The 27,124-nt window shown below is 38.6% G+C and overlaps 1 protein-coding gene across 1 annotated transcript in view; it reads right to left on the bottom strand.

The window, feature by feature from the left end:
- Positions 1–27,124, bottom strand: part of pard3aa (par-3 family cell polarity regulator alpha, a) — an 826,722-nt gene that overhangs the window by 394,577 nt on the left and 405,021 nt on the right. Inside the window, exon 16 of the mRNA XM_055151054.1 lies at positions 21,294–21,480. Within this exon, the coding sequence (XP_055007029.1) occupies positions 21,294–21,480 (187 nt within the window). The remainder of the gene's footprint in view (positions 1–21,293; positions 21,481–27,124) is intronic.

The raw sequence follows: 27,124 nt of genomic DNA, 5'->3' as shown, positions 1-27,124 counted from the left end.
AAAATTAAGCGTTGCGGAGGGCTAGCTCACAGGCACATCCGCAGCCTGGCCCAGTGCTCCACGTCCACGCGCCACCGTCTCCTCCGTCGCTCTGGGGAAGACCAAGTGTCAATCTGCACATCAGCTGACATGCTAAGTGCTTTACGGCGCTAAAAGCTCTCTTTGCTAACATGCTACCCCACTGACATGACTAACTTGTTTAATTTATTTATATTCTGTAACTTGGTTTATTCTACTGTTTCAGTTTTTTAAATATTACTTGACTGTATTTGTTTTACTTGAATTAGGTTAAAAAGTAGGCTTATTCATCGAACTATGCTGACAAAGACTGAGGGAAAACTATGCTAGCTAACTGTTTGGCATACTGATCTACTCCATTAAGCTATATGTTTAGGGTGACCAGAATTTAAAAATTTTAAAAACTGGGACATTTCCGGTTATTTTGGTGGTTGGTCATAATAAAATTGTGAAATAAGTGCATAATTAAGGACAATTGTTATGCAGAGACCATTTATGATGAACATGTGAGTCAGTATAGTCACATTTTCTTTGTGTTTTTTTTTTTTAAGCAAATTATTTGTATTTACCAAAACAAATTACAATTTAAGCCTCTATTTACTGTTGATGAGCATCAGATTAGTCAAAAATAGGGACACCAGGGACATTTCTTGTATAAAACTGGGACAAATCACTGGTTTTGGATAAAGGGGACACAGGGCTCAAAACTTGGACTGTTCCAAGTAAACAAGGACGTCTGGTCACCCTAACTTTGGAAACTTACTGAAATAAAACATATCAAATCAATGGTTTTGGATAAATCTACTGGGACAGGGGACACAGAACTCAAAACTGGGACTGTCCCGAGTAAATAGGGACATCTGGTCACTCTATATATGTAGGCTATATATTGTTTCACATTGTAATTTTATTGTTAATTCAGTCAATCCAGTTGTATAGACCTATATTTAATGTTATTAGAAACACTTTGGTTAGGGTGACCAGATTTTCAAACTCAAAACTGGGACATCCTCGTTTTTTGGTGGTTGATAATAATAAAAATTAAACTTAAACTATTAAAATAAAACATTCACTTATCTTAACTGTAATGGTGCACTATGGAACTTTCATGAAGCAGGTCCCTCCAACTGCTTATTTCCATGGAAATGGTCACATTTTTCTATAGCACTTTTCCACCTTCAAAGAGCTTTACAACAAGGAACCACTCACCTACTCACACACTCATTCACACACACTCATTCACACACCCATTCGCACACCAGTGTATAAAGACACTGAGGGCAAGGTGGGTTATGTGTCTTACCCAAGGACACACAACAGCATTCATCTCTGGGAGCTGGAATCACACCACCAACCTGTGGTCAGTGGATATGACCACTCAACCAATGATATTTATGTTGAGAGTGGGATTCAAACCGCCAACCTTCACACAAGTGGACGAACGCTCCACCAACTGAGCTACTGCTGGGTGTTACTGCTACATACTTCGTCTTAAAGTCCCATAGTCATAGTGTGGAACATACTTGCATGTTTGTTTTGCTCCCTGAATTTGTTCCTACAGTATTAACCCTAACAAAACTACCTTCTCTCACAGGGGTCTCCAACCTGTAGTTCAGGAGCTACCAGTAGCTCTACACCCCCTTCCAATTAGCTCACCAAGGGGTTTCTGAATTACACATATTGTCCTGAATGAATGCCTATTACCACTGTACATGTATTATTTTGATGCCTAACTTTGTACACTAATAAATGGATACTGATTTATGTTTTGTAGGCAGCTAATTATACCTCATTTAAGGCTCACTGTGGCGCTTAAACATACTCCATTTCTTGTGACTACTAAAACAAGAAGCTTTCTGGCATTTCCGTTTTGTATAGCTCACCGGAGGAAAAAGGAAATATCATAATGAAACCGACAATTTAAACTGAGTACGTTTTTAAATATGGGCCCGTTGACTGTGTCGTGTGTTTGCCTGAGAGAAGCAGGATGTAGTCTCTCCTCCTGAGTGCATGACCGCTCTGCTGGACTCTGATCCATGAGCCAAACACTGGAGCTGTCCTCTATCACCCACTGACTGTGCTCTGAGAGGGTCTGCTGTCAGAGGGGCTGGACACCTCCCCCTGTACTGCCTGTGAGTGATATTAATAGTACTCGGTGTAATGTTACTGCGATTATCTTGTGAAGTGACTAAAAGAGAATGGGTTTTTGATTCATTGGGGCAGCACTTGGCTCAGGTGGGAGAGCGGATCTTTTATAAATGAAGGTACGGCCTGGTTTGATCCCAGCTGTAACCAGTACTTTATTCTATTATTGGTCAAGACACTTACACACCTTGCTTAAAGATACAGCATGTAACTTTCTGACCTTCACACATCACCCAATTCCATGGAAATGAAGTTAAAACCATACTTCAGAATATTCCCCATTGACAGAAGGAGGTTAGATTATAGCCAAAGGAACGACATTCCCATCAAAACAGGTAAGAGAAAACCCTCGTCCAGGCCAAAAAGGAGTCAGGTTTGTGGAGATGCAAGCCCACTCACACTAACGGGCCATTTTCTCTCTGTTTTTCAGTACAATGAACTTAAATTATATAATACACTTTTATTTTAACCTGCAAATGAATCTTTTGTTAATGGGAAAGCTGTTGCAAAACATAAAAAAAAAATTAAAAAAAAGATGGATGAAGTGTCTTGCTCAAGGACACCACAACAGAATGCGCTCTAAGCTCTGAGCCACTGCACCTGGTATTCCCAACGGTCTCTCATCCAAAAACTAACCAGGCCTAACCATGTTTAGAGGAGTGTGAATGAATAATGCTGTATAGAAAAAAGGAGTACACAAAAAGCACTTCTATACAGCTGACGAGAAGGCATCCAGTATAAATCTTGTATTGTGAACAATTTTCCAAATAGTTCCGCAGCTTTTTGTTTCTTTTTTTAAAGGTCCAATATTACAAAAAAAATTTAACAAATTTTTAAAAATATATATTTTTGTGTTTAAGCCATGATATAATGTTTATCAAAAACAGACCTGGAGTTGTGTTTTGTTTCATCCACACATATTTGTGTGATCCTTTATTATTAGGCTGTATACAATAAAATAAGTGATTATATTTATGTTGGAGGGGTTAGTATATGGAATAAACTGAGTGATGATTTTAAAAAGTCTAATACAGTAGAAGCCTTTAAAAAGGGTATAAAGAGTCTGTGTTGTGTTATGTTATGTTTGAAAGATGTAGAGCTCTGGAATAAATGAATTATGCATTCAGTTTTGTTTGTTTTAATTTATATTTTGTCTTTTATATCTACAGTAAATTTTTACTGAAATTGTAGATGTAAACTTTCTATTTGTGCGCTGTATTTTTTCTTGGAATTCAGTCCTTGTTGAATAGGGTTTGGCGTTAGAAGTACTTTTTACTTCAGACTAAACCCTTTCGGTCATGATCCATGGGGTTGTAGTCTGTTTTGTTTTGTTTTGTGGTGTTGTAAAATGACTGATAAATGAGGAATAAACTACGATAACTATAACTACTTCTCCAAAACTCAAAATGCTCTGTTCCACCTTGTGATGTTACGAAGGCGTAGTTTTACTAGCTACTTTTACCTTTTGTTCAGTAGAGATCGGAAATTCCCAGGTTGAAATCCTCCAAATGAATCTAGTGATGGTGTATGGAGTTTAAAAACACAGTGGAGCACTTCCTGTGTTACCAGATGACATCACAAGGTGGAACAGAGTGTTTTTCAGTTTGAGAGAAGCCTAAATCTGCAGGGTTTGTGTGTTAAACATGTGTGAATGAATTAAAACACAACTCCAGGTCTGTTTGTGATGAGGAAACAACATTAGAACAGATCAAAAAATAGCGTAATATGGGCTTTTAAGAATAAAAAAAAATAAAATAAATCGTACATGATAACTGAACCAACAAACCTCAAATTTCTCACCAACTACTCAACCCACTTCAACACTATAATTAGCCATAGTACAATGGAGTATCTCAGTGTGAGCATATTACATTATCTGTTCGCCAGTGTTCTTTTAATTGCAGCTATAAAACACAGGCTTAAAAGCTCCACATAAAACTCAGAATAAAACAGTGGACTGTGAGCCTGTGAGAGCATCGTCTGCACCTTTGATTTACAGTAATCTCCTGTAAATAGTGCCAGAGATAAAGAGGAGAGAAAGATGGAGAGGAGGAGGGAGGGAGGGTGTTTAAATTGAGTTTGGTGCTGTGGACTTCCTCTGATAGTTCACTACACTGGGCTGAGAGAAAAAACTTATGGGTCAGTCATCTAATGTGGTACAGGATACAATACAAACAAATAAATATAGAAAACATGTTCATTATGGATTACACCGAAAATCTTGGTTTCAGATACAAGCCACAAGTATGTAAGAGAAAGAGTGGACTTTTAAAAGGATAAAATATGAAAAAGATCTGTAGTAGGTGGGGCGTTGGATATGTAAACCTTTATATATATATAAAAAAAAAAATTTGTGTGTGTGAAATTTTTTATGAAATCATAATTACTATCCACATTTTTACTGCAGGAAATACAGTGATACAAAACAGTATTCTAATAGTTACAGGTTCACTATATAACTAGTTGAGAGCCACCTGCTTGTCTCCATGGCGATGTTGTGGCTTGGCCTGGAATGTTCCAGAGACATTACACATATTGATTTCAATCAATAATTTACATGTGCTTTTACTGAAGAAAAAAAAAACTTGAAACATTTCACTGTGAGATCATCTTTCCACAGATCTAACCTGTACCTTCAGAATCCGTGTATCATTCGTTCATTCATTTTTCAAAATAAAACCAAAAATAAGAATGTTTTCTGTGCACCGGAGTATAAGGCGCATTAAACGAAACAAACAGACGACACTTGAAACTGATCCCTTAGCCCACACATCCGAGATCCATTGGCAGATCGTGGTGTAATTCGCCGGGCGTTGTCTCTCTGTCTTGGTGAATGTGGATTATGAATGTGAATGTGGGTGGAAAATAAAAGTGTGGTTTTGTTTTTTTTATTTCCTACTAGGACGACTCAAATATACATTGAGTAACAATGTGTTTAATGCAGCTTAGAGTAAATTTGTTTACATTTTACAGAAACAAAACTTAAAACCACATGGCTCATTTGCATGAACTGTAAGCGCTGAAACAGCTCGCACTTTGTTCTCTGATGTGGTTCAGCTTCTGTTAGACTAAGGACTGTAAATTGGGCTTTACTCCACAAGGTTCCTAACTACGTAAGTAGTACTACAGACTACTACCGTAATGCCCCGACAATCCATCAAGTGGTGCAGCTTCCTAGTTTACCAAAGTTGTGCTAAAACATCTTGACAGATTTTTGAGCGCCGTGTATCATGTAAAATCGGTTCAAGGTCAGTAAGCACAACCAGAATTAATACAGAAGGTGTACTGGATTATAAGAGGAACTGTCGATTTTTGAAAAAATTTAAGGATTTTATGTGTGCCTTATACTTGGAAAAATATGGTACCTTTAACCTTTAGTTCAGTAGAGATTTGGCAATTCCAGGGCTGAAATCATCCAAATGATTTTAGTGACGTATGATGTTTAAAAACACAGTGGAGCACTTCCTGTATTACCACATGACATCACAAGGTGGAATGTAGTGTTTTCTGTTTGAGAGAAGAACATTGTCTAGATATGAATATGGATTTGTGTGTTCCATGTGTGAATGAAACAAAATACAACTCCTAAAACTATTCAACACAAAGTTCAAGTGGTATTTTTGTAGATAAAAGGAAAAGGTAGTGTCCATTTCATCTGTCATTCCGTATATAAAACCCTACATTGTCCACATAATAATTCCACTTGAAAACGACACTAAACACACAGACGGAACATATAGAACAGACATGTAACCACACACTCCCTTAGACAGTAGTAAATATTCATAAGCTAGCCGCGCGTATTAGCATTTAAGCAAGAAAAATGTCCGCCGTGAACCTAGCGACGCAGTCTATACACGCCAATTTAAGAATACATTGACTCAAATAGTAGCATTGTAGTGCTGTTTAAAGCTATTCCCACTGATAGCTTTATATACATTCATTCCGACACTTGTGTTTTTTAGTTATGCTACGTCCGGGCGCTATAGAGATGGGCTTTCCAATGCTGGGTTTGCTTTACGCGGACCTTTTCCACTTTATATGTTAATTTGGAAGATTGTTTACCGTAGCCCCGGCGCGTAAACAATGCGGGGAGGAGGGGGGATAAGGTATGTGTGCGAGAGGAGGGGTTAGGGGGAAAGGGGGGGGGGTATTTCGTCTCCGCGGCGACGTGAGACGGAGACACAAGAGGACGTCGCGGACCGGGCCCGCCTCACCGTTGTATATCTGTCCGTTCGGATGAGCAGGGGGGAGTAACGAGGAATAACAATGCGAAGAGAGGGGTTTGAAAGGGGGATGGCGCCTCTAGTGGTCGAAAAAAATAAAATATGTTGAGTCTTCAAGATAATGTCAAATTGTGTTGATGTTAGGCAGAATCTGGAAATAATTTAGGATAAGAAATGAGCAAAAAGAGCAAAACAAAAATAAAATAAACTGAAAAAGTGCAATACTTGAACATACATAGCACTTTATTCACTTTGGAAGAAAGGGCCTCACATTATTAGTGACGAGTTATTTTTGTTTTGCTGTGTTACCAAGTATGCCAAGTAGGGCTGGGTATCATTCAGAAGTTGTCGATGCAATACATACCTCGATACATAAGCCACGATACGATACATATCTCGATACAGTGAGCTTACGAGTCAATACGATTCAGTACGATATATTTCAAATTGATTCAATATGGTTCAATTGAAAAAAAGTGGCTAAATCATGGCTGTGACACTAAAAGTCTTTGTTAAACCATTTCTTGTGCAAAGTTTATATGAAACATGCCCAGTTTAATAATCAAAACAGTGAATATGTCAAATTTGTTGCATATGAGTTTCCTTCGTCTAAACAAGCAACAAAACTGTAGCTGTAACAAAATCATTTAGTAAAATATACCAAAAAATACTCTTGGAGATTATATCAATTCAGTAGTCCATGATATCGATGCTGGATCATAAGTTTAAACCAGGGGTCTCCAACCTGTAGCTTGGGAGCTGCTAGTAGCTCTCCACCCTATTCCAAGTAGCTCGCAAAGGGATTTTTGAATTACACGTATTGTCTTGAATAGATCAAATTTGATTAAATTAAATGCCTATTATTATTGTAAATCAATCGTTCATATGTATCCATATAAGTCTTGCCATGGCTCTTATGTATACTTTACCTGTGACCGCTAAAATGAGTAGCTCTCTGGAATTTTCGTTTTGTAAAGGCAGCTCACTCAAGGAAAAAGGTTGGAAACTCCTGCATTAAACGATACCAACAATTTTGTATTAAATGCATTGAAATTTCTCTAATATTAAAGAGGGAGTATTATGCAAAATTGAGTTTTTGAGTTTTCTACCATGTTACAACATTGTTCCCTCATCAAAAGCTTGGCTGAAGTTGTTATTGTTGTTGTTATCCATGCATCTTTGAGTAATCTAGCGGTCTCTCCTGGGTCATATTCTCCTAATGCTGTGTTCAGGGTGCGGTGTCAGGGGCGTTTATGCAGCGTGTTCGAGTTGAAATAACTAAACTTTCATTGAAATTCACCATGCGTCAAAAGGTTTCAAGCTTCTGCCCTAAAATGCAAAGGTGTCCAACTTGAGGCGTTTGGCGAGTTTTTGACACAGTGATCTGAACTCAGCATTTCAGTTAGTACAAGTCTGTCCAATGCTCAAACATACGGCCCGAGGGCTTGATCCGGCCCTCCAAGACCTTTAATCTGGCCCTCGGCTGATTTTCTACTAAAATATTTTTTAAATATTGGTAATTTTCTGCGGTGCGTCTCCAGTGCCTCTGTACGTGGCCCCTCCTACCAAAGCAGCACAAATGAAGACTTGTCTCTTTCCAAATGCTCTTAAAGGACGATCATTTTGACTGTTGACTGTGACTTATTCCTATTTGCATACAAGTTAAAGTTTAAACATTGTGTTGAAATTAAAGTTTCAGGTTGTTCATAATATTATAATATTTCGTAAAAGAAAGAGTTCATCAGTTAAAAAAAGATTTCTGTAATAGATTTGCGTTTCTCTGCACAAATATTTGAACTCTTGATATTTTTGGGGTATATATGCCATGAGTTTTCTGATCCGGCCCCTTTGGGATCAAAGTAGGTTGAATATGGCCCCCGAACCAAAATGAGTTTGACACCCCTGGTCTACATCATCCATGCTCCCACATATAATACACAAAAGTATGATACAAAACCATGCACTACAGTTTCTCAAACTTGATACAGTGTGATATGCAGTAGTTTCATAAGCTGCATTAAAATGTCACACTGAAGTGAAAGTGATGCAGAGAGCAAAAAAGAAAACTAAACATTTTAATATGTTGTTTTTGGCATCATCTTCACTCTACCAAATGTGCAAATAAACTAAACACAGATTTTTTAAAATGGCTAAACATTTTAAATACAAAAGCAATTTTCCTAGAAATCTTCCTGAAATATATTGATAGTTTTTGCATGAGAAGCAATATTTTTTGATACCTCATTATTGATATCTCAATATTTGGTATCAATCCACCATCACTAATCACTGTTTTCAGTTCTTCTTTTCTGTGTGAGCGCATTTGTCTGCGCTCCGTTGTTGTTCCACCCCACACCAAAGCCCCTCTTACCCAGACCATGACGATAATTATAATCCTAAAGAAAGTGAATTTGTAGAGTCACGGTGGTGGAAATAATCCCTGTCCTCTGAAAACACACTTCTGACAGTGGCATTTACACAGCGGCACACACACAGCTCTGATAATGTTTTCTTTTCAACTTTAGTGATTGGGTCGTATCTACAAAAAACACATCAGAACTGCCCTATGCTCCATAAAATCACATAAATATAAAAAAAGAGCAGTGAATGTTGGATAGAGGAGACCAAAGATGTGACCAAGAAAACAATAATTGGACATAAACACTAGTTTTACATTGTTATACCTTATATCACAAACACCAACTATTCTTAAGGCATATGTTACCAACATTGATTTTTTAAGCGTTCTACCATGTTATAATGTTGTTCCCTCATCAAAAACATGTCTGAAGAGGCTATAGATGTCATCAATGCATGTCTGAGTAATTTAGTGATCTCTCCTGGGCCCTATTCAAACCCTCACCTACACCACCCAAGCTCTCACAAGACAATTTTCCATAAATGTAAGAAAACACGATGCAAAACAGTAACACAACTTCACAAACCTGATGCGATGGGCAGTAGTTTCATTAGGGGTACACGGGGGTACACCACCTACCCACTTCTCCCGATGTGAGATATAAAAAAATAAATACAAATTTAAATAGCTACAACTTAAATGTCAAACCGGAGCTTCTGGGACAACAAACAACCTGCATAGGCTCATGAAGGACCAGGACTAAACCAGGACTGAACCAGGACTGAACCAGGACTAAACCAGGACTAAACCAGGACTAAACCAGGACTGAACCAGGACTGAACCAGGACTAAACCAGGACTAAACCAGGACTGAACCAGGACTGAACCAGGACTAAACCAGGACTAAACCAGGACTGAACCAGGACTAAACCAGGACTGAACCAGGACTGAACCAGGACTGAACCAGGACTAAACCAGGACTGAACCAGGACTAAACCAGGACTGAACCAGGACTGAACCAGGACTAAACCAGGACTGAACCAGGAATAAACCAGGACTGAACCAGGACTAAACCAGGACTCAACCAGGAATAAACCAGGACTGAACCAGAAATGAACCAGGACTGAACCAGGATTAAACCAAAACTGAACCAGGACTGAGTGTCAGGATGGGCCCAGAGGTTCGCCCGCCCAGAGCTCTGTGCCTCACAGGGCTAAGCGCAGCCATCACCCAATCGCGCTTTGAGGACACCCTACTCCACGGTTTGGGGTTCTTCCTCTCTCTTTCTCAGGTCCAAGATTGATCCTGGTTCAGTCCTGGTTCAGTCCTGGTTTAGTCCTGGTTTAGTCCTGGTTTAGTCCTGGTTTAGTCCTTGGTTTAATTGTGGTTTAATTGTGTTTTAATTGTGGCTTAGTCCTGGTTTAGTCCTGTGTTAGTCCTGGTTTAATCGTGGTTTAGTCCTGGTTTAATCGTGGTTTAGTCCTGGTTTAATTGTGGTTTAGTCCTGGTTTAGTCCTGGTTTAATCCTGGTTTAGTCCTGGTTTAATTGTGGTTTAGTCCTGGTTTAATTGTGGTTTAGTCCTGGTTTAGTCTTGGTTTAATCGTGGTTCAATCCTGGTTCATGTATTGTAGCATATGCTGTTGATGTTTATGTTCTGTAGGTGATTATGAATGGCATTAATGTTAATAATATGATTCTGCATCATTTTGAGGAGGGGGGTCACATTGATGACGTTATGAATCGCGTACCCCCACTTAAAAAAATCCCCACTACACCACTGAAGAGGAAACATTAGAACATGGCTTAAAACTCAGAAGAATTGATTTTGCATAATATAGGACCTTTAATCTTTCAATTTATCCACAAAACTATAGCACTTTTTTGTGTGTTTTTTTAAGTGTAGCTTTAGTATTCAGACATAAACATCTGCAAAAAGACCACTTTAGTGTGCAAAAAATATCAACAAAAAACTTCGAGGGCGCTTCAAATGTGGCATCCAAGTCTCAAGGAAGCTCCTGTTCAGAGTCACGGTCCTTTTTCGATTCAGCGATTCACCATAAACATGAATTTGAAAGAGTTTTTTATCTGCTGTTTCTGAGTTCACAAAGTTTCGAAGGTAGGCAGGTTTCAAGGGGACGCGCCGGAGAAGGAGACGCATTGATGTAAAGTTTGAGAGATCTTTTCAATATTTTTTGTTGCGAGTTCAAATCAAGGACGGGCCCCGGTTGGTTATGTAAATGGAACAGTGTGGGGTCAGGAGAAAAATGGATTACACATCAAAGCCAAATATTCTGAAATGTAAAAACGTCACCTTCTACTAGTATAGTGATTCGGTACAAAGTGGTAGAAGTGCGTGGAATTGGATTAGCAACTACCAACTCTCACCAAAGGAACACCCATGGAAGAGAATCAGTGTTTGGACCAAGGACGCAGCAGAATTATGAAGCTTAACATCTTCCGAGACTTTCAAAATGGAACCACCACACCACATTCAAGAGTAGGAAAGGTGCTGAGGTGATGTGTCTTGCCCAGTGACACAACAACAGTCAGCACTAGACAATACAACAATACAAAACCTACTCATACAACACAGTTAAAGGCCCAGTACTACATTAGTTTCTCATGTATTTTAGCAAAAATGGTCCTATAAGTAGCTCTTGGGGTCAAAATAATTCAGCTATAAGTTGTCTGTATCTAATTATAAAGCAATTTAATGCGCACTTCCTGATTCTAGGACAAGAAAATGCTTTGTAATTACTAACATAGTGAAATTTGACCTCCATAAAGTACTGCAATCCTGGTTCACTCACTTGTCACTCGTGGCGGAAAGTAAAAAAGTAAAAGTAGTTAAGAGCTGTTATTAAAAGTGCACTGTGTAATGTTTCTGGTCGAGAGTCCGTCAGATGCTTTTCTCCATGGAGATGTTATTGCTTTGTCTTTATGGAGGCCAAACTAGATCAAGTTACAGGTCAGATCTGTGGAGAGGCGACACCGCTCACAGTAAGAATGCCTTGTTTCTCTAGGTATATTTGAACCATAAAAACTACCTATAAAACCAACATATATAAATATATTTAGGCTACATTTACACATAGCTGGGTACGTTCAGAAACAAATATTCCCTCCCTCCGTTTTCCAAAATAATATCGTGCAAGTTTTCGTTTACATCAGCCTGCATAAACACGCCACCGAGCGCCATCGTAACTATGCCAAGCCTCTGGGCGGCACATGGATTAGATTCAAACTGTTTATTTCATTACAGGTGTAAGTATTACTCACAAATATCTTGAAAAACGAGCATTACTGAGAGGGCTCACGTCTCCACAGATCTGTTAAAGAAGTGGCAAAATGGCTGACCTCCGAGCCCTCAGTCATCTCCGGTCATTGATATGATACATACCGTTTACTCAGTTTACAAGCAAACGCCAAACCGTAGTTTTCCAGAATCTCCACTGTAGACAGAGTTTTTAGAAAGGTTCGTTTTCAGGAGTAAATTCACTGTTTGAGTGTAAAAAATGGGTACAAACAAAGGAAAATGTCTCAGTTTTTAAAAATACCCATGTAGGTGTAAACGGGGCCTTAATCTTTAGCTCAGTGAGTATAATAGTAGTAATAGCAGCAATGGTAGTAATAGCAGCAGTAGTAGTAGCAGTAGTAATGGTAGTAGTAGTAGTAGTAGTAGTAGTAAGCAGTAAGTAGTAGTAGTAGTAGTAGTAGTAGTAGTAGTAGTAGCAGTAATGGTAGTAGTAGCGGGTAGTAGTAGTATGGTAGTAGTAGCGGTAGTAGTAGTAGTAGCAGTAGTAGTAGCAGTAATGGTAGTGGTGGTAGTAGTAGCAGTAATGGTAGCAGTAGCAGCAGTAGTAGTAGTAGTAATATCAGTAGTGGTAGTAATAGCAGTAATGGTAGTAGTAGTAGCAGTAGTAGCAGCAGTAGTAGTAGTAGTAGTAGTAGTTAGCAGTAATGGTAGCAGTAGCAGTAATGGTAGTGGTGGTAGTAGTAGTAGTAGTAGTAGCAGTAATGGTAGTAGTAGCAGTAGTAGTAGTAGTAGCAGTAGTAGTAGTAGTAGCAGTAGTAGGTAGTAGTAGCAGTAGTAGTAGTAGTAGTAGCAGTAGTTGTAGTAGTAGCAGTAGTAGTAGTAGTAGTAGTAGTAGTAGTAGTAGTAGCAGTAATAGCAGTAATGGTAGTAGTAGCAGTAGTAGTAGTAGCAGTAATAGCAGTAATGGTAGTAGTAGTAATATCAGTAGTAGTAGTAATAGCAGTAATGGAAGTAGTAACAGCAGTAGTAGTAGTAGTAATATCAGTAGTGTTAGTAGTAGCAGTAATGGTAGTAGTAGTAGCAGTAGTAGTAGCAGTAGTAGTAGTAGTAGCAGTAATGGTAGTAGTAGTAGTAGCAGTAATGGTAGTAGTAGTGGTGGTAGTAGTAGTATCATTAGTATTATCATTATTTTATACAATACATCTCTTGGTATCTTAGTCCTGACAGTATTTTGGTCCAGTACATGAGAAATCTAGTACCGGCCTTCTAAAATATGGCTCAAATAAATAAAAAATGTTGTAAAAAGAAATTGCACAATCATAACAGATTACTCCTCCGAACACATCTAAGCTTTCTTTCTTTTTTTAATAAGTCGTAAATTGCACAGACCCACCCTTCTGCTCTTCGTCAACACTTTGGATAAAAACCAGGCGTGAATTTTGAAAACTCCTGCCGTTCTTTCTCTGTATCTCCAAAATAAAAAAAATGCTTCGGAGCGGTCTTTTTACCCCAGCCTTGCATTCCTCCACCTTTCATGTTCTTGTTTATCCAGATCATTGCGCTGTTTCATTGGAGGCCTTATCTCTGGTACCATACATCATTTTGACCGGCTCTTCCTGTTTTTGGCACTGTTCAGGGAGTGAATGGGAGAAGAGGGAGACAGCGGGCCATATATTAATGTTAGGGGTCAAATGAAGTTACGAGAGATACATAAAGTTAGAATTTACGAGTTGCGTGTACCGAGAAGCGGACTGGGAGATGTTCCGTTATCGCGATGGTACCGAGCCAAACAGAACCACACGATTTGGCAAAACTTCACGAAGACGAGTGGATCTGAAGCTGGATCCTGCCTCCCTGATTTCAGAAGAAGTGATTGACAGGTGGATTATGTTTTTTTCCACATCAAAAACGAACAAGCAAACAAAAAAAAGCTTGAAAAACAAAAGTTTGGATTTTCTCAGAATCAACAATTGAAGCACCAAACTATGACTTATCTCAGGTAAAATAAGTTCTATATTTTGTGCTGAATGTTACAAGAATTTGGGAGAGGAGATGTCTTCCATAACTGAGATGTAGCTGGACCTTCTCACGCTTTGACAAAACCTCACAGAGACGAGTGGATCTGAAGCCGGATCCTGTCTTGATTGACAGGTGGATTATGAGTTTTTTTTCCACCTTCAAGACACTGAAAGCGCTTTGCCTCAAGGAATCACTCACCCATTCACACGGACACTAGGGGGTGACGTGGGTTATGTGTCTCACAACGACATCGTTCATCTGTGGGAGCTGGAATCGCACTACCGACCTGTGGGCCAACGGATCTTCATGTTCATGTCGAGAGCGAGATTCGACTCTTCAGATAAGTGGACAAACGCTTTACCTACTGAGCTACTGTCGCGCCAAATGGACCAACCAGAGAGACAAACGTGCTGTTTATGTCAAAAACAAACATGTGGCTGGTTACACATTAAAGAAAAACAGAAAAAAACAAAAAGAAAAGACAGAATCAACAATCGAAGCACCAAACTATGACTTATCGTAGGTAATATAAGTTCTATATTTTGTTCTGAATGTTACGAGAATTTTGGAGAGGAGGCGTCTTCCGCATTTGAGCTGCGCTTGGACCTTTTCAAGTTTGGATGTAGATTTTTCACGCTCTATGGTCCAATTCCATAATCTTCTGAATTCAAACAGAATGTAGAAGAGACAGCCGGTTTCACTTCGTAGAAACCGTTTGACCTCGCAGCAATAAATTCTTGATCTCGAGAATCGTTGCCAACACTGAATGTATGTCTTTGTCTACATCCATCTCGACCTCTTTGTTTACTGTTGTGCTGTACCACAAAAGGGATTGGCCGGTGCGCTGTCTTTACCTTCCGGGGTTCTTGCAAACCGTCTAGTGTATTCTGATTCCTGAAATAATGTCCCTGGAGAGAAATAAAACTGAGCAGAAGCACTAGGTGGCGCCAGCCTGGCTAGAAGAGAGTGGCTGCTCAGCTAAATGAACTGGTTATAATAGAAATGGGCCAATATGGATTTATACCGATTAATGTTGTAGTCAAGACCGCACTAGTCAAGACCAATACCTGTTGGAAACCACAGGGCCCCGAGACCAGGACAAGACCAAGACTTTTAAAGGTCGAGACTGTGAAAAAACATCTCGATTCCAGTCGTTAGTACTGCGACACTAATGCAGATATTCCGATGCCAATATACGATATTTTGCCTGGTGCTGTGGCAAATAACTCTAACACAAAATATGCGGCAGTGGCAAAAAATACAGGTGCTCTACTGTGTTTTTAAACTCCACACACCTTCACAAGAATCATGTGGATCGTTTCAGCTCTGGAATTACCAATCTCTACTGAAATAACGGTAAAAAGAGCTGTGAAAACTACTACTAGTGTGAAAACTACTACTAACATCTTCATGACATCACAAGGTGGAACAGAGCATTTTGACCTTTGGAGATGTTCAGACTAATAATAAAGGGTTATTCAAACATGTGTGAATGAAACAAAACACAACTCCAGGTCTGAGAAAACAATATTCTAACATGGTTTAAACTCACAAGGGTCAATTTTGCATAATATTTTACCATTAACTGATGAAACCAAGTCATAATTTGAAAACAAAAATCATGAAAACCCCTCGCACGTCTTTGTTTAGTCCGGACTTGTTTTAAATTCAAATGAAAACGAATAAAACTACAGACATCCACCTAGTTACCTCTACCTCAACCCAGCTCAGATGAAAGGACACGCCGGCTGCTTTGCTATTCCGTGTGTGAATAACTTAGATTTCTACAGTGGAAAAGAACGGAGAATGGAAAAAAGCGTGGAATAAAAGATTTCTGAGCAAAGAAAATCACAGAGTTGGATTCCATTGGGCGAGGACGGGAGTGTGAATGACAATGATTGTGAAAGGCATCCGTTCAGGAGCCGGGTCTAAGTGCAGGGGGAGCTGTGGAGAAACGTGCCCGCAGACAGGTGCCTTCCCCGGGGAACAGAGCCAATCATTCGGGGTTACTCCAGAGGTGAGCTACCATACATATTCAGTACTGAGGCTTAAACCAACGACAGACTACACTGACTAAATTAAATACAAGAAAAATCCAAATGTTAATGGGGATTTGACGAAGGAACAGGAGATGACAGACCAAAACCAGCAACAGTTCTGAGAAATTGCTCACAGATAGCAGCTCAAACAAGTCAAAAAATTAATTGTATTTTGCTAATTACATAGTCCGTCTAAATAAATCAAGGTACTAACAAGTGAGATTTATGCAAAAGGTGGATATTTAGTGTTACACATCAGCAGCTGTGACTGGATGGGCAAAAAAGTGATCCAAAAAACAGATTTACCTTTCATCTACCCAGTGGTGGAGTTTGCAATTTGGGGGCCCTAGGCGAACTTCACCCAGGGCCCCTTTTTCTGTTTTGTTTTGATTTTTTAATATATTTATTGTCTGTTTTTCACCATTGATCCAGAGACATGCACACAATCTGGTTTTCCCAGTGGTCTCCCATCCAAATACTAACCAGGCCCGGCCCTGCTGAACTTCTAAGATCTAACGGGATCAGACTGTGACAAGCCACAAGCCACGGGTTAATATGAACATTTTAAGACCAAAATGATGAGACTCACTTCAGCAGTTACAGAGAGAGGGGTGACCATTTTCAGTATAAAGACAATTGGAGACAGAGTTGATGGAGCTGGAAGCGTCTCCATGAACGCTCCCCATTTGGATCGCAGCGACTAGCAGGTTAACTATATCCATATATGTTTACAATCCATGGTGCTGACTGCTAACGGCTCATCAATTCTGCAAAAGCCGTTAAGCATCATTCCATACATGGTGGACAGTTTGAGTGAATGCATGAATGAGTCGAAGGTTCTACAGTAGATCAGGGGTGGGCCAACTTTTTGACTCACAAATAGCTCTAAAATTAGACAGAAGGGCCGGACCAGGAGCAGATGGATGGAATTTTTTGGTAATCCACCTCATAAGAGAAAAATATATTCCATGTTATTAAAATATCCCATAACTGAAAATCATTACAAAGCATTATGCAACAAAATCAAAAGCATAAAGCAACAAAATATCTGTCTTTCAAGTCCCACAGTATTTACAATTTATTGAAATGACACTGAAAATTATTAGTATTATTCAAGTTTGGTGGGCTGGATTAAAAAGATTAAAGGGCCGCATATGGCCCCCAGGCCTTAGTTTGCCCACCCCTGTTCTAGATCTACCTAAAGCAGCGATAGGTCCTTCTCCTCACTACTCCTTCCTCCTCCTTTGGTCCTTATATTTGACCTCATGATGTAGTTCTCTGAGGTCAACAATAAGGTCAAGGAAGGACAAGGATTTTTATTTTTTTTGCCCAATTTCAGATGGAGCCAGTGTCTTTAGATGCATCCGTTGGCCATGCAGCCCACCGAGCATGCTCAGTAGTGGTCTCGTGTACCATGTGACTGTTCTAACCAATCAGAGCGAGACAAAGCTAAAAATGTTGTGTTTTTAAGACAAATGAAAGATTTAAATGAGGATCCAAAAAAGTGTCCTTTGAGCCGAGCACAGTGAGTGTGTGTTTACATTGTGCTCTGTGGGCAAAAGCCTTGGGGGCAGCAGAAGATGGTAATATCAGCCCATGCAGATAGATCCCTATATGAAGAAATCCACGGGCCAAACGGCAGAAAACGGCAGCTTCACTTAAACCTCCACGTTTACAGACTGTGTGTTTGTGAACCATGAATTATTCACCATCACCTCAGGCAAAGAACACACGCCAACGTCACACATGTGCAGAGAGAGAGAGAAGGAGAGAGAGAGAGGGGGGGGGAAGAGAGAGAGAGAGAAAGAGAGAGAGGTGAAGAAACAGGGAGAGAGAAAGGGGGGTGTGAAGAGTGAGAGAGGAACAGAGAGAAAGAGTGAAGAGAGACAGAGAGAGGTGAAGAGAGAGAGAGAGAGAGGTGAAGGAGAGACAGAGAGAAAGAAGGGGGTGGAGAGAGAGAGAGAGAGTAACAGGGGGTGAAGAAAAAGAGGGAGAGAGGTGAAGGAGAGAGAGCAAGAGAAAGGGTAGTGAAGAGAGAGAGAAGAATAGAGAGAAAGGGGGTGGAGAGACAGAGACAGAGAGAGAGAAGGGTGGAGAGTGAGAGAGAGAGAGAGAGAAGGGTGGAGAGAGGAGGGGTCAAGCGAGACAGAAAGAGAGAGGTAAAGGAGAAAGAGAAAGAGGAGGTGGGGAGGAGACTGAAAAAGAAAGAGGGAAGAGGAGGTAGGGAGGAGAGAGATGGGGTGAGAGAGGAAGGGAGGATAGAAAGAGAATAGGAGGTAGGGAGGATAGAGGAAAAAAAGAGGGAAAAGGAGGTAGGGGGATAGAGAGAGGGCGTGAGAGTGGAAAGGATGATATATATAGACAAAGACAGATAAAAAAAGGAGGTAGGGAGCATAGAGAGAGGAAATCAAAGAGGAAGGGAGGATAGAGAGGAGGGTGAGGGAAAAAAAGAAAGAAAAACAGAAAAGGAGATAGGGAGGATAGAGAGAGGAGAGAAGAGATGAGGGAGATGTAGAGAGAGAGAGAGGACAGATAGAAAATGGAAATAAGTCTCAGAAGGAAACAAACAGCGACTCATTGACACCACATGACCACCAGCCAACGCTAACATGCTAAGGCTAACATGCTAATGCTAAGGCTAACCCGCTCCATGCTAACCTTCTCCATTCATAATAAATGAAAGAGAAGAGACGGAGGGACTGGAGCGTCTCAGGGGTGAAGACATAACAATACAAGAGTACAAAAGAATTAATAAAGCCAGTTCACTCATATGTCCATTACAACATAGTATAGTAGTGTTTCCGCGGAAACCGGGCACAGCTCAGCCAATCAGAACGCAGAACACTGACGTATATGTTAAGTGTGTGACGGTAATAATCATTTCAAAATGGCACAGCTATAAATACATGTAAGACAATGGAAATGGAAAATAATATTTGTTTTGTACTAGTACATTTTTTGAGGGAATATTTTCAATGCTATGTTTTTTGCTTCTTTTTTTTTCATTATTTTGTTTTTGTCTTTAAATTTTATTTTATTTATTTTATTTATTATTATTATTATTATTATTATTATTATTATTATACTTTATTTTTTTCATTTTATTTATTTATTTCAAACTGAGTGTACAAAGTTATTCTTAAATATTAGGCATGTATCATAAATTTAAATACATTATTTTAAAAAGTAAAAAAAATAAAAAAATAATTTTCAGGTAAAAATTACATTTTCAGGTAACCAAACATTTTGCTTTGTACTTAGGAATTCAATCTAGAATCTTCTAGTAGTGAAGCAAGACTATAAACATTACTAAATAAAAGGATTATAAAACTAAGACTAGGACTATAAAAAAGGATTAAGAGAATGCAATCCCAAATTCTTATGATTTTTTTATAAAAAAAAATTTTTCTCCCAAAATTTGGTTATTTCCTTTTTTTTCTTTTCTTTTCCTTTTTTGATAAACATAGCTCAGCAAAATTTCTAGAGTCAATGTTTTTATGAATACATGTTGATCTTTTTTTATTTATTGTAACTATTTTAACCAAAAAAGAAAAATACATGATAAAAATCTAACAGATTACATGTTTTATTTCCTATATTTTTCACTTCTCCTTCTTGCTCTCTCCACCTTTTTATTCTTCCTCCATTTCTCGTCTGTTTAACCTCTCGTCCCTGAAGACTGCAGACCTCTGACAGGCATGATGAGGCTGCCCCTTCACTCTTTTATTTTATATATATTTTCATAGAGTGTGGCTGTGCAGACGGAGGGTGCGGGGGTCCCTTGGGTGCTCCGGGCTGGAGGGGGAGAGCTCGGGAGACTTTTAACTCTGCTCCAGGTTCATCCATTATTTAACACTGAGAGGGAGTAGAGAGAGAGGGGAGCTGGGCCAAACACACCGGACTACTGAAGGAGGCTGAAAAAGCAACTTGAATTTCAGGTATAAGGTATTTTTATTTCATTTTAACAGGTTTTTCTAATGCATTTTAAAAGGTGCATTTTGTATCTTTTCGGTTGGGGGTCTGTCACCTGTTTGTTTCTATGGAGATGTCATTGCTCTGCCTGGAATGTTCCACAGTATGACATTAAACAGCTCTACTTTACATTTATTCAATTACAGGTGGTTTTATAGCTCAAAAATACCCAGAAAAACAGATATTCTGATGTAAGTGGGGTCGCCACTCAACAGATCTGACCTGTAACTTGGTCTGGTTTGGTCTCCGTGAAGATAGAAAAGTTAGAAAAACATCTCCATGAAGAAAAGCATTTGATGGAGGCTCTACCACAAAAGTTACACAATGCATCTGGTGGGAGGCACTGCTCAATCTGAAGCTCTGTCACTCAAGCTCGACTTTATCTGAGCTTTGTTTTAACACAGTCTGACCAGAAAGAACTGATTTACGTAGGAGTACAAGTGAGCTGATTTTGCGCTGTTAAACAAATCCTTCTTAAATAACATTACAAACATTACATTACAAAAGTCCAAGTCATTCCGTGTCATTTTTTTTTTTTTTTAGAATTGGAAAACATATAATTATAGGTGTTGTTGTTGTTTATTGTTTGTAGTTTGTTGTTGCTGTGTAGTAGTAGTAGTAGTAGTAGTATTGTGTAGTAGGCTATATTGACAAGTTTATTGACAGAGTTGTTTAAAAAATAAATTTGTTGTAATTGTAACTTGTAAATTGTAAAGTATTTGCCTCTATCAAACATTAATAAAATTTTTGTTTAATTTAATTTTTATCAATTTTATTTATTTATCTATTTATGATGATGATGATTATTATTATATATCATTATAGATGATATTATTATTGTGTAGAAGTATTGTATAAGTAGGCTATATTGACAATTATTTAACTTTATTCACGCAGTTGTTAAAAAAATAAATTGTAATTGTAACTTGTAAACTGTAAAGTATTTGCCTCTAGCGAATGTTAATTTCATTTTTATTTTATTTAATTTGATCTATTTTATTTATCTATCTATTATTATTATTATTATTATTATTATTATTATTATTATTATTATTATTATTATTATTATTATTTATTTTTTATTTTTTTATTTATTTTATTTTTTTTTTTGCAAGTCTGGGTTGGGAAATTTATGGGAACTAAAAAAAAAATTGACTGAGATTGAGACCAATTTAACCACACACTTTCCTCATTATGATAAGACCAGTGGGTGTGTCGTGCCCACTGACCGAAGGCTGACGGGTTCAGACTGGACTCACCATTCCCCCTGGTCCGGTATGTCGTGGATCCACTCTCCGGGGCTCTCTCCGATGAAGCCCATGTCATCGTGCGAGCTGGAAGAGGATTGGTCAGAGAGATGAGGCGGGAGCAGCGGCGGCCTATCGTCTTCTATCATCACGATGTCGTCCTGGGGCATGTTGACGGTCGGGGAGAGCTGGTAGTTTGCTGTGGGCACAAAGAATCAAACATTATTATCAGAAACTTGAAACTTCATGTAATTCACCAGTATGCAGTTTGTTCATGGTAAATCGTAATATTGATCTATAACAGGTGGGGATTAGGGTGAAAACAGATTTTTTTTTTTTTTCCTTTCCTGGACGATACAGATTTACTCAGAGCTGCATAAATTCCACTTTTGAGTAAGTTCACGATGAAGGAACAGTGTTATTAGACGGTCAAAATGTCATTAAAGTCAATGCATAAAACAGTCTGTTCCGTTTATCCAAAACCCTTAAAAAAACGTAGTAGTTTTTGGCAAATCTGCAACATGGAGAGGGTTAAATGAAACTCTCCATGGACAGGCAGATGATGCCAGAAGGTCAAATTCCAGTTCAGATCTTCCCTCAAGTAAGTATCTTCTAAGCACATAACTGCATTAAACTTAACCCTCTCAGGCTCAAATTAATTTTTAAAAGTATATCAGGAAAAAAAAAAATCAATGTAAAATGTATTTAGGAAAACAGTTTGTCAAAACACTCCTTTCACATATGGGGTATGTAATATACAATTCACAAAGTGTTCTGACTATTTTTATCTAGTTTGACACAAATAAATTATCTTTAAATTTGAATAAAACTAAACTAATGCTATTTGGAAATTATAAGGAAGAAAAAATACAGTTACAGATACAAGTAAGTAACATAAGTAAAGCAAGTGAGGGAGAATACATTTTAGGAGTCATAACTGATGAAAAGATCAACTGGAAAGCCCATATTCAATATATATATAATAAAATATCAAAAAGTATTACAATATTAAACAAAGCAAAGTATGTCTTTAGATCACAGAGCACTACACACACTTTACTGTTCACTGGTTTTACCATATTTAACATACTGAGCAGAAGTTTGGGGCAATAACTATAAAACCGCAATAGAACCATTGATCAAACTTCAAAAAAGAGCAATAAGAATTATTTATAATGTCAAATTTCATGCTCACACTAATCCACTGTTTATTCACGCCAAATTACTCAAACTGAATGATTTGATTCTGTACCAAACGAGTCATGTACAAAGCTCATAATAAAAGGTTACTCCAGGTCGGTTTGTGAGCTCACTTAAAACTCACAACAGTAAATTTTGCATAATATAGGAGCTTTAAAGCATTTCTTAATTAGCAATCAATAAATAACATTCGGAGAGCTTAATCTAAAGATAACACCATATGAGATTTCGATATAGTTACATGAATATTCACCGGCATTATAACACAACCGACATTTGCATGGTCCCCTGTGGATTTGAACCTGCAATCTGCACTATCACTATGGAGATTAGGATGAATTATGCACGGGGAAAATCACATACAAACGCCACACGCCTGGTAAACACAACGTTATCCTACTTTTGTAATTACTGCCATAATCATGTGGACAGAGATAGTGCGGACAGGCTAATCGCGCTCGCAAATGTTCATATCTGGATTTAGCCTGAAGGACGGTGTTTTTTTTTTCTGTCTTTTTTTTTCTAAATAGAGTAAATAACGGGGCTTATCAGGGCCGTGCGCGGTGCAGAATGCTGATTGAGATGCAGGCCCCAGCGGTGTGCCAGTGGTTTAAATAGACACGGAACTGGAATAAAAATGTAAACATTTGCATGACATAAATGAACGTGTAAAAATACTTCTACTTGATGCTCAATGTGTATTCTCTAGGATCTCTTTGTTAGCGAGAATCATCACTGAAGAAACAGTAACTTTGTGGAGGCGGGATGTGACCTGCAGGAGTCTATGGAAATAAAAAGTTTAAACCGCACTTTGGAACATTCTTCATGCAGATACGTTTTATGCGACACTGTGGAATATGCAGAATCGGCTCCCTTTGCACATCAGGTTGAGCGACTCACTGCCTGTTTTTAAGTCCCTCCTAAAAACTCACTTTTTTCCTTGGCTTTTAACACAGTTTGAAGGTTGATTTTTACCTGTATTTGTATTGTATTATATTTTATCTGTACCTGTCACTGTATTTGTCACTGTTTGTTATCTGTTTGTGTTTGTGTACAGCATTTTGGTCGACTGTGTTGTTTCTAAATTGCTCTAGAAATAAAGTTGAGTTGAGTTGAGAATGTTACAGCCAAAGGAACAACATTTCATTGACAATGCCTTGCCAAATAAGAGTAAGAAGGTTTATGGATATGTAAGCCAGGCCTGTTTTCCAGTGTAAAAAAAGCAACCCCAAAAAAGTAACTTTTAGTTTAGAAGGCTAAAAGGTGGGTGGGTACATGGTGGGGTTTTAAAGCAGGCCTATTGTACTGCCTGGTGTCCGCTATTATGCATTATGTTATAAGTGGCATATTTTAAATTGCAGTATTCATCTAAAATTACTTAATACAAGAAACAAGTCTGATGATTTCCACGTTAGAAACCTGCAGTGCCCAACAGGATCTGACGTCACAGGAAATGACATGACAACAAAGAGTCGTGTCTCCGATGGATAGCAAGTAGTGGACTTTTTTTTTTTTTTTGTACCAAACAGACTACGCAACGCTGGTGAATCCAATGTGTATCATGAATTAAGTAAATAAAATGAGTATGAAGTACGAACAGAGCAGTGGGCGTGTACTGGTGGAGGTGATAACGAGGATTGATCCCCGTTATCCATGGCATCTTGAAAATAAGTGATTAAAGATTAGATGACTCCAGAACAACATGAGGGTAAATGAGGGGAAACCACTATTACATGGTTAAAAGTAGGCACGTAACAATAACCAAAATATTGTGATATCGTATCGTTAAAAGTCTCACAATAATATTGTGGGCTGTCACAATATATCAAATTACAAGTTTCTTTGCTTAAATACATGGTTTTATAGTAACAACAGCTTATAAATATAGAGAACTACATATCCCATGATTCATTTCAGTGCAGACTACATGAATAAATATGTTTTTGACTTGAATTCTTGAGATTTTGAAGGAAATAATTCACATCAAAATCTTGTCAAGGTATTTTAAAAGCAAAAAAATCTTTAATTATTAACCTCTTCAAAATATCACAATAAATATCGTACCGTGAGATGCATATCGTGATAATATTGTACTGTGAATGTTGTACTAGAATATGACAATAAATGTTGTACCAAATAACTAGTCAAAGTATTTTATAATGTCAGTCTTGTTATTATGTATAATATCGTAAAATCGTGAGCCACCCAACCATATCGTGAGCTTTCCCATGATATCGTAATAAATATCTCACCATGAGGTTCATACCGTGACGATATCGTATCATGAGACTTGGATCTCGTTACACCCCTAGTTAAAAGTCAATTTTGCATAATAGGTCTGCTTTTCCTTCTTTGTTCCTTATAAATGAAGTCTTTCTCCAGGCTTTATTAGGATTATTCATAGTGTAGTTATTATAGTATTACCAAATATTACATGCATTAGTACATGCATTAGTCGTACAAAATACTTTTACAGATACTCAAAGTCACGGTATCACTCATTCTCTCCATACTTGGTGGTAAAATACTATTGTAGTCACACCTGCCCTGGGACAGACTCACAGAGAGATGCTGCCCATCTGCGTTATCTGCCTCACACACACCACAATCATAGGAAAATTCTTATCTGAACCAAACTATAAACTAGTTCAAAACTCATAATGAGATACGAGGAAAAGCTTTTCACAAGACGGCGTTAATGGAAAGATAAGAGTATCTGCGCACTGAAAGTATAACGAAGTCTTGTCTGAAATGTCTGAACTTACTTACTTGGCATACAAGAGCACTTCGTGTTTTAGTTTTCGCCTGTTTGAGAAAGAAAACAAACTCGAAAATAGCCGAGATGTTTGGGGACGGTAAAAAAAATGTCTCCCTCTCTCTTTTCCAAGGACACACTCGGGCGCAGGGGGGACGGTGTGATCAGTATTCTGGCCGCTCTGACCCTTGTGAGGAGGACCCGCTGGAGACTCTCCTCCTCTGCTCCTCAGCTCCTCCAGAGGCAAAGTCAAGGGGGAATAAGCCGCCATCGTCCCCCAGCAAGGGCACACGAGAGGGGGGCACGGAGCGTCACGAGAGCGCCGAGAAGGACCAGGGACCCAGAGTAATTATTCACACGCAATCAGTATAGGCTCTATCTTTAGTCGTTAGTTCTGGACATATGAGGAACAGTGTGATTGCTCTGACAGTTCGGTGTTTGCCCTGATTACAGCTGGACGATTTTGATTACAGTTATATGTGATGTCACGTAGTACAAGGAATTCACACACATCGCTCCCATTGGAAATCGTGGAGAAAAGTTTATGGTTTCAAACTGTAGGTCTTTGCAAAGTTAAGTCAAAAGGCAAACCAAATGACAGTAAATGGTAAATGTTCACATTTTTATACAGCGCTTTTCCACCTTCAAGACTCTCAAAACGCTTCAAGACAAGGAACCTCTCACACATTCACGTACACAATCATACACCAGTGTAGACAGACAGTAGGGGCGAGGTGGGTTAAGTGTCTTGCCCAAGGACACAACGACAGCATTCATCTGGGGGAGCTAGAATCTTATCGCCAACATGTGAGTAAAGGGATTTGACCGCTCAACCAACCTGTTGTTTTTGTTCTTTTTTTTTTTTTTTTTATGTAGAGAGCGGGATTCGAACCGTCAACTTTTGGATCAGTGGACAAACGCTCTGGGGCTAACTCTAACCCAAATGTGAAAATAAATTAAGTTCCCCCAATTATTTAAAATTTGTCTCGCCCAAGTACAGACATATTGATACTTTGCAATGACACCACAGTGGGGTGTTCTACGTGTATTTCTATGGCAGGATGTTGGTTACGCAATGCACACTAAGGCTGGGTATCATTAAGAAGTTGGCTGATACGATACATATCTCAATACAGTGAGCTTTCGTTTCAATTTGTTATGATTCAGTAAAAACAAGCGCAATCAGAGACAGCAACCTGGTCTCCCATGAGGCATCAGTGGGGTCAGTTCATCACCATGGACGCCAGTTTATGAGGAAGCCCAGCCCATACCCCGGTTATGTGTGTGCCAACTTGTGTGATGATTGGGTGAATATTTTAGGCATCAGATGGTTCAGAAATTGCCGAAATTGCCTATCTTTTATAATAGCATGACCTTTCAATTGACCCATGTGACCTCAAATGACATTGGATCGTCAACAAACTTTTTTTGTGGCATCGGGCATGGGGGCTTGACCCACATACCAAATTTAGTGACAATCGGTCCATAAATGGTGGAATTATTGCAGGTATTGCACATACAGGGTGATTACAAAACCTGGTTAACCCTTCGAGGACCAGATAATAAAGACTAAATCATGGCTGTGACACTAAAAGTCTTTGTTAAACCACTACTGCTGCAAAGTTCATATGAAACACAACCATTTTAATCCACAAAACAGTGAATATGTCAAAACTGTAGCGCTGTAACAAAATAATTTAATAAAATATACAAAAAAATACTCTTGGCGATATATCGATACAGCAGACCACAATATTGATACTGTATCATCATATTAAACTATAAGATATATCAATATTTTAATATTTTTGCACAACCCTAATGCACACATTAGCAAACATTGCTGAAAAAAAGTTTGAAGACAGTCTGAAAAGTCAAGAAAAAATAC

Source organism: Boleophthalmus pectinirostris, unplaced genomic scaffold, assembly GCF_026225935.1.
Source record: "Boleophthalmus pectinirostris isolate CB_2022bp ecotype Guang Dong unplaced genomic scaffold, ASM2622593v1 HiC_scaffold_15, whole genome shotgun sequence".
Lineage (NCBI taxonomy): Eukaryota > Metazoa > Chordata > Actinopteri > Gobiiformes > Gobiidae > Boleophthalmus > Boleophthalmus pectinirostris.
Note: the sequence above shows the minus strand (reverse complement) of the source record. Positions and strands in the feature narration are given on the sequence as shown.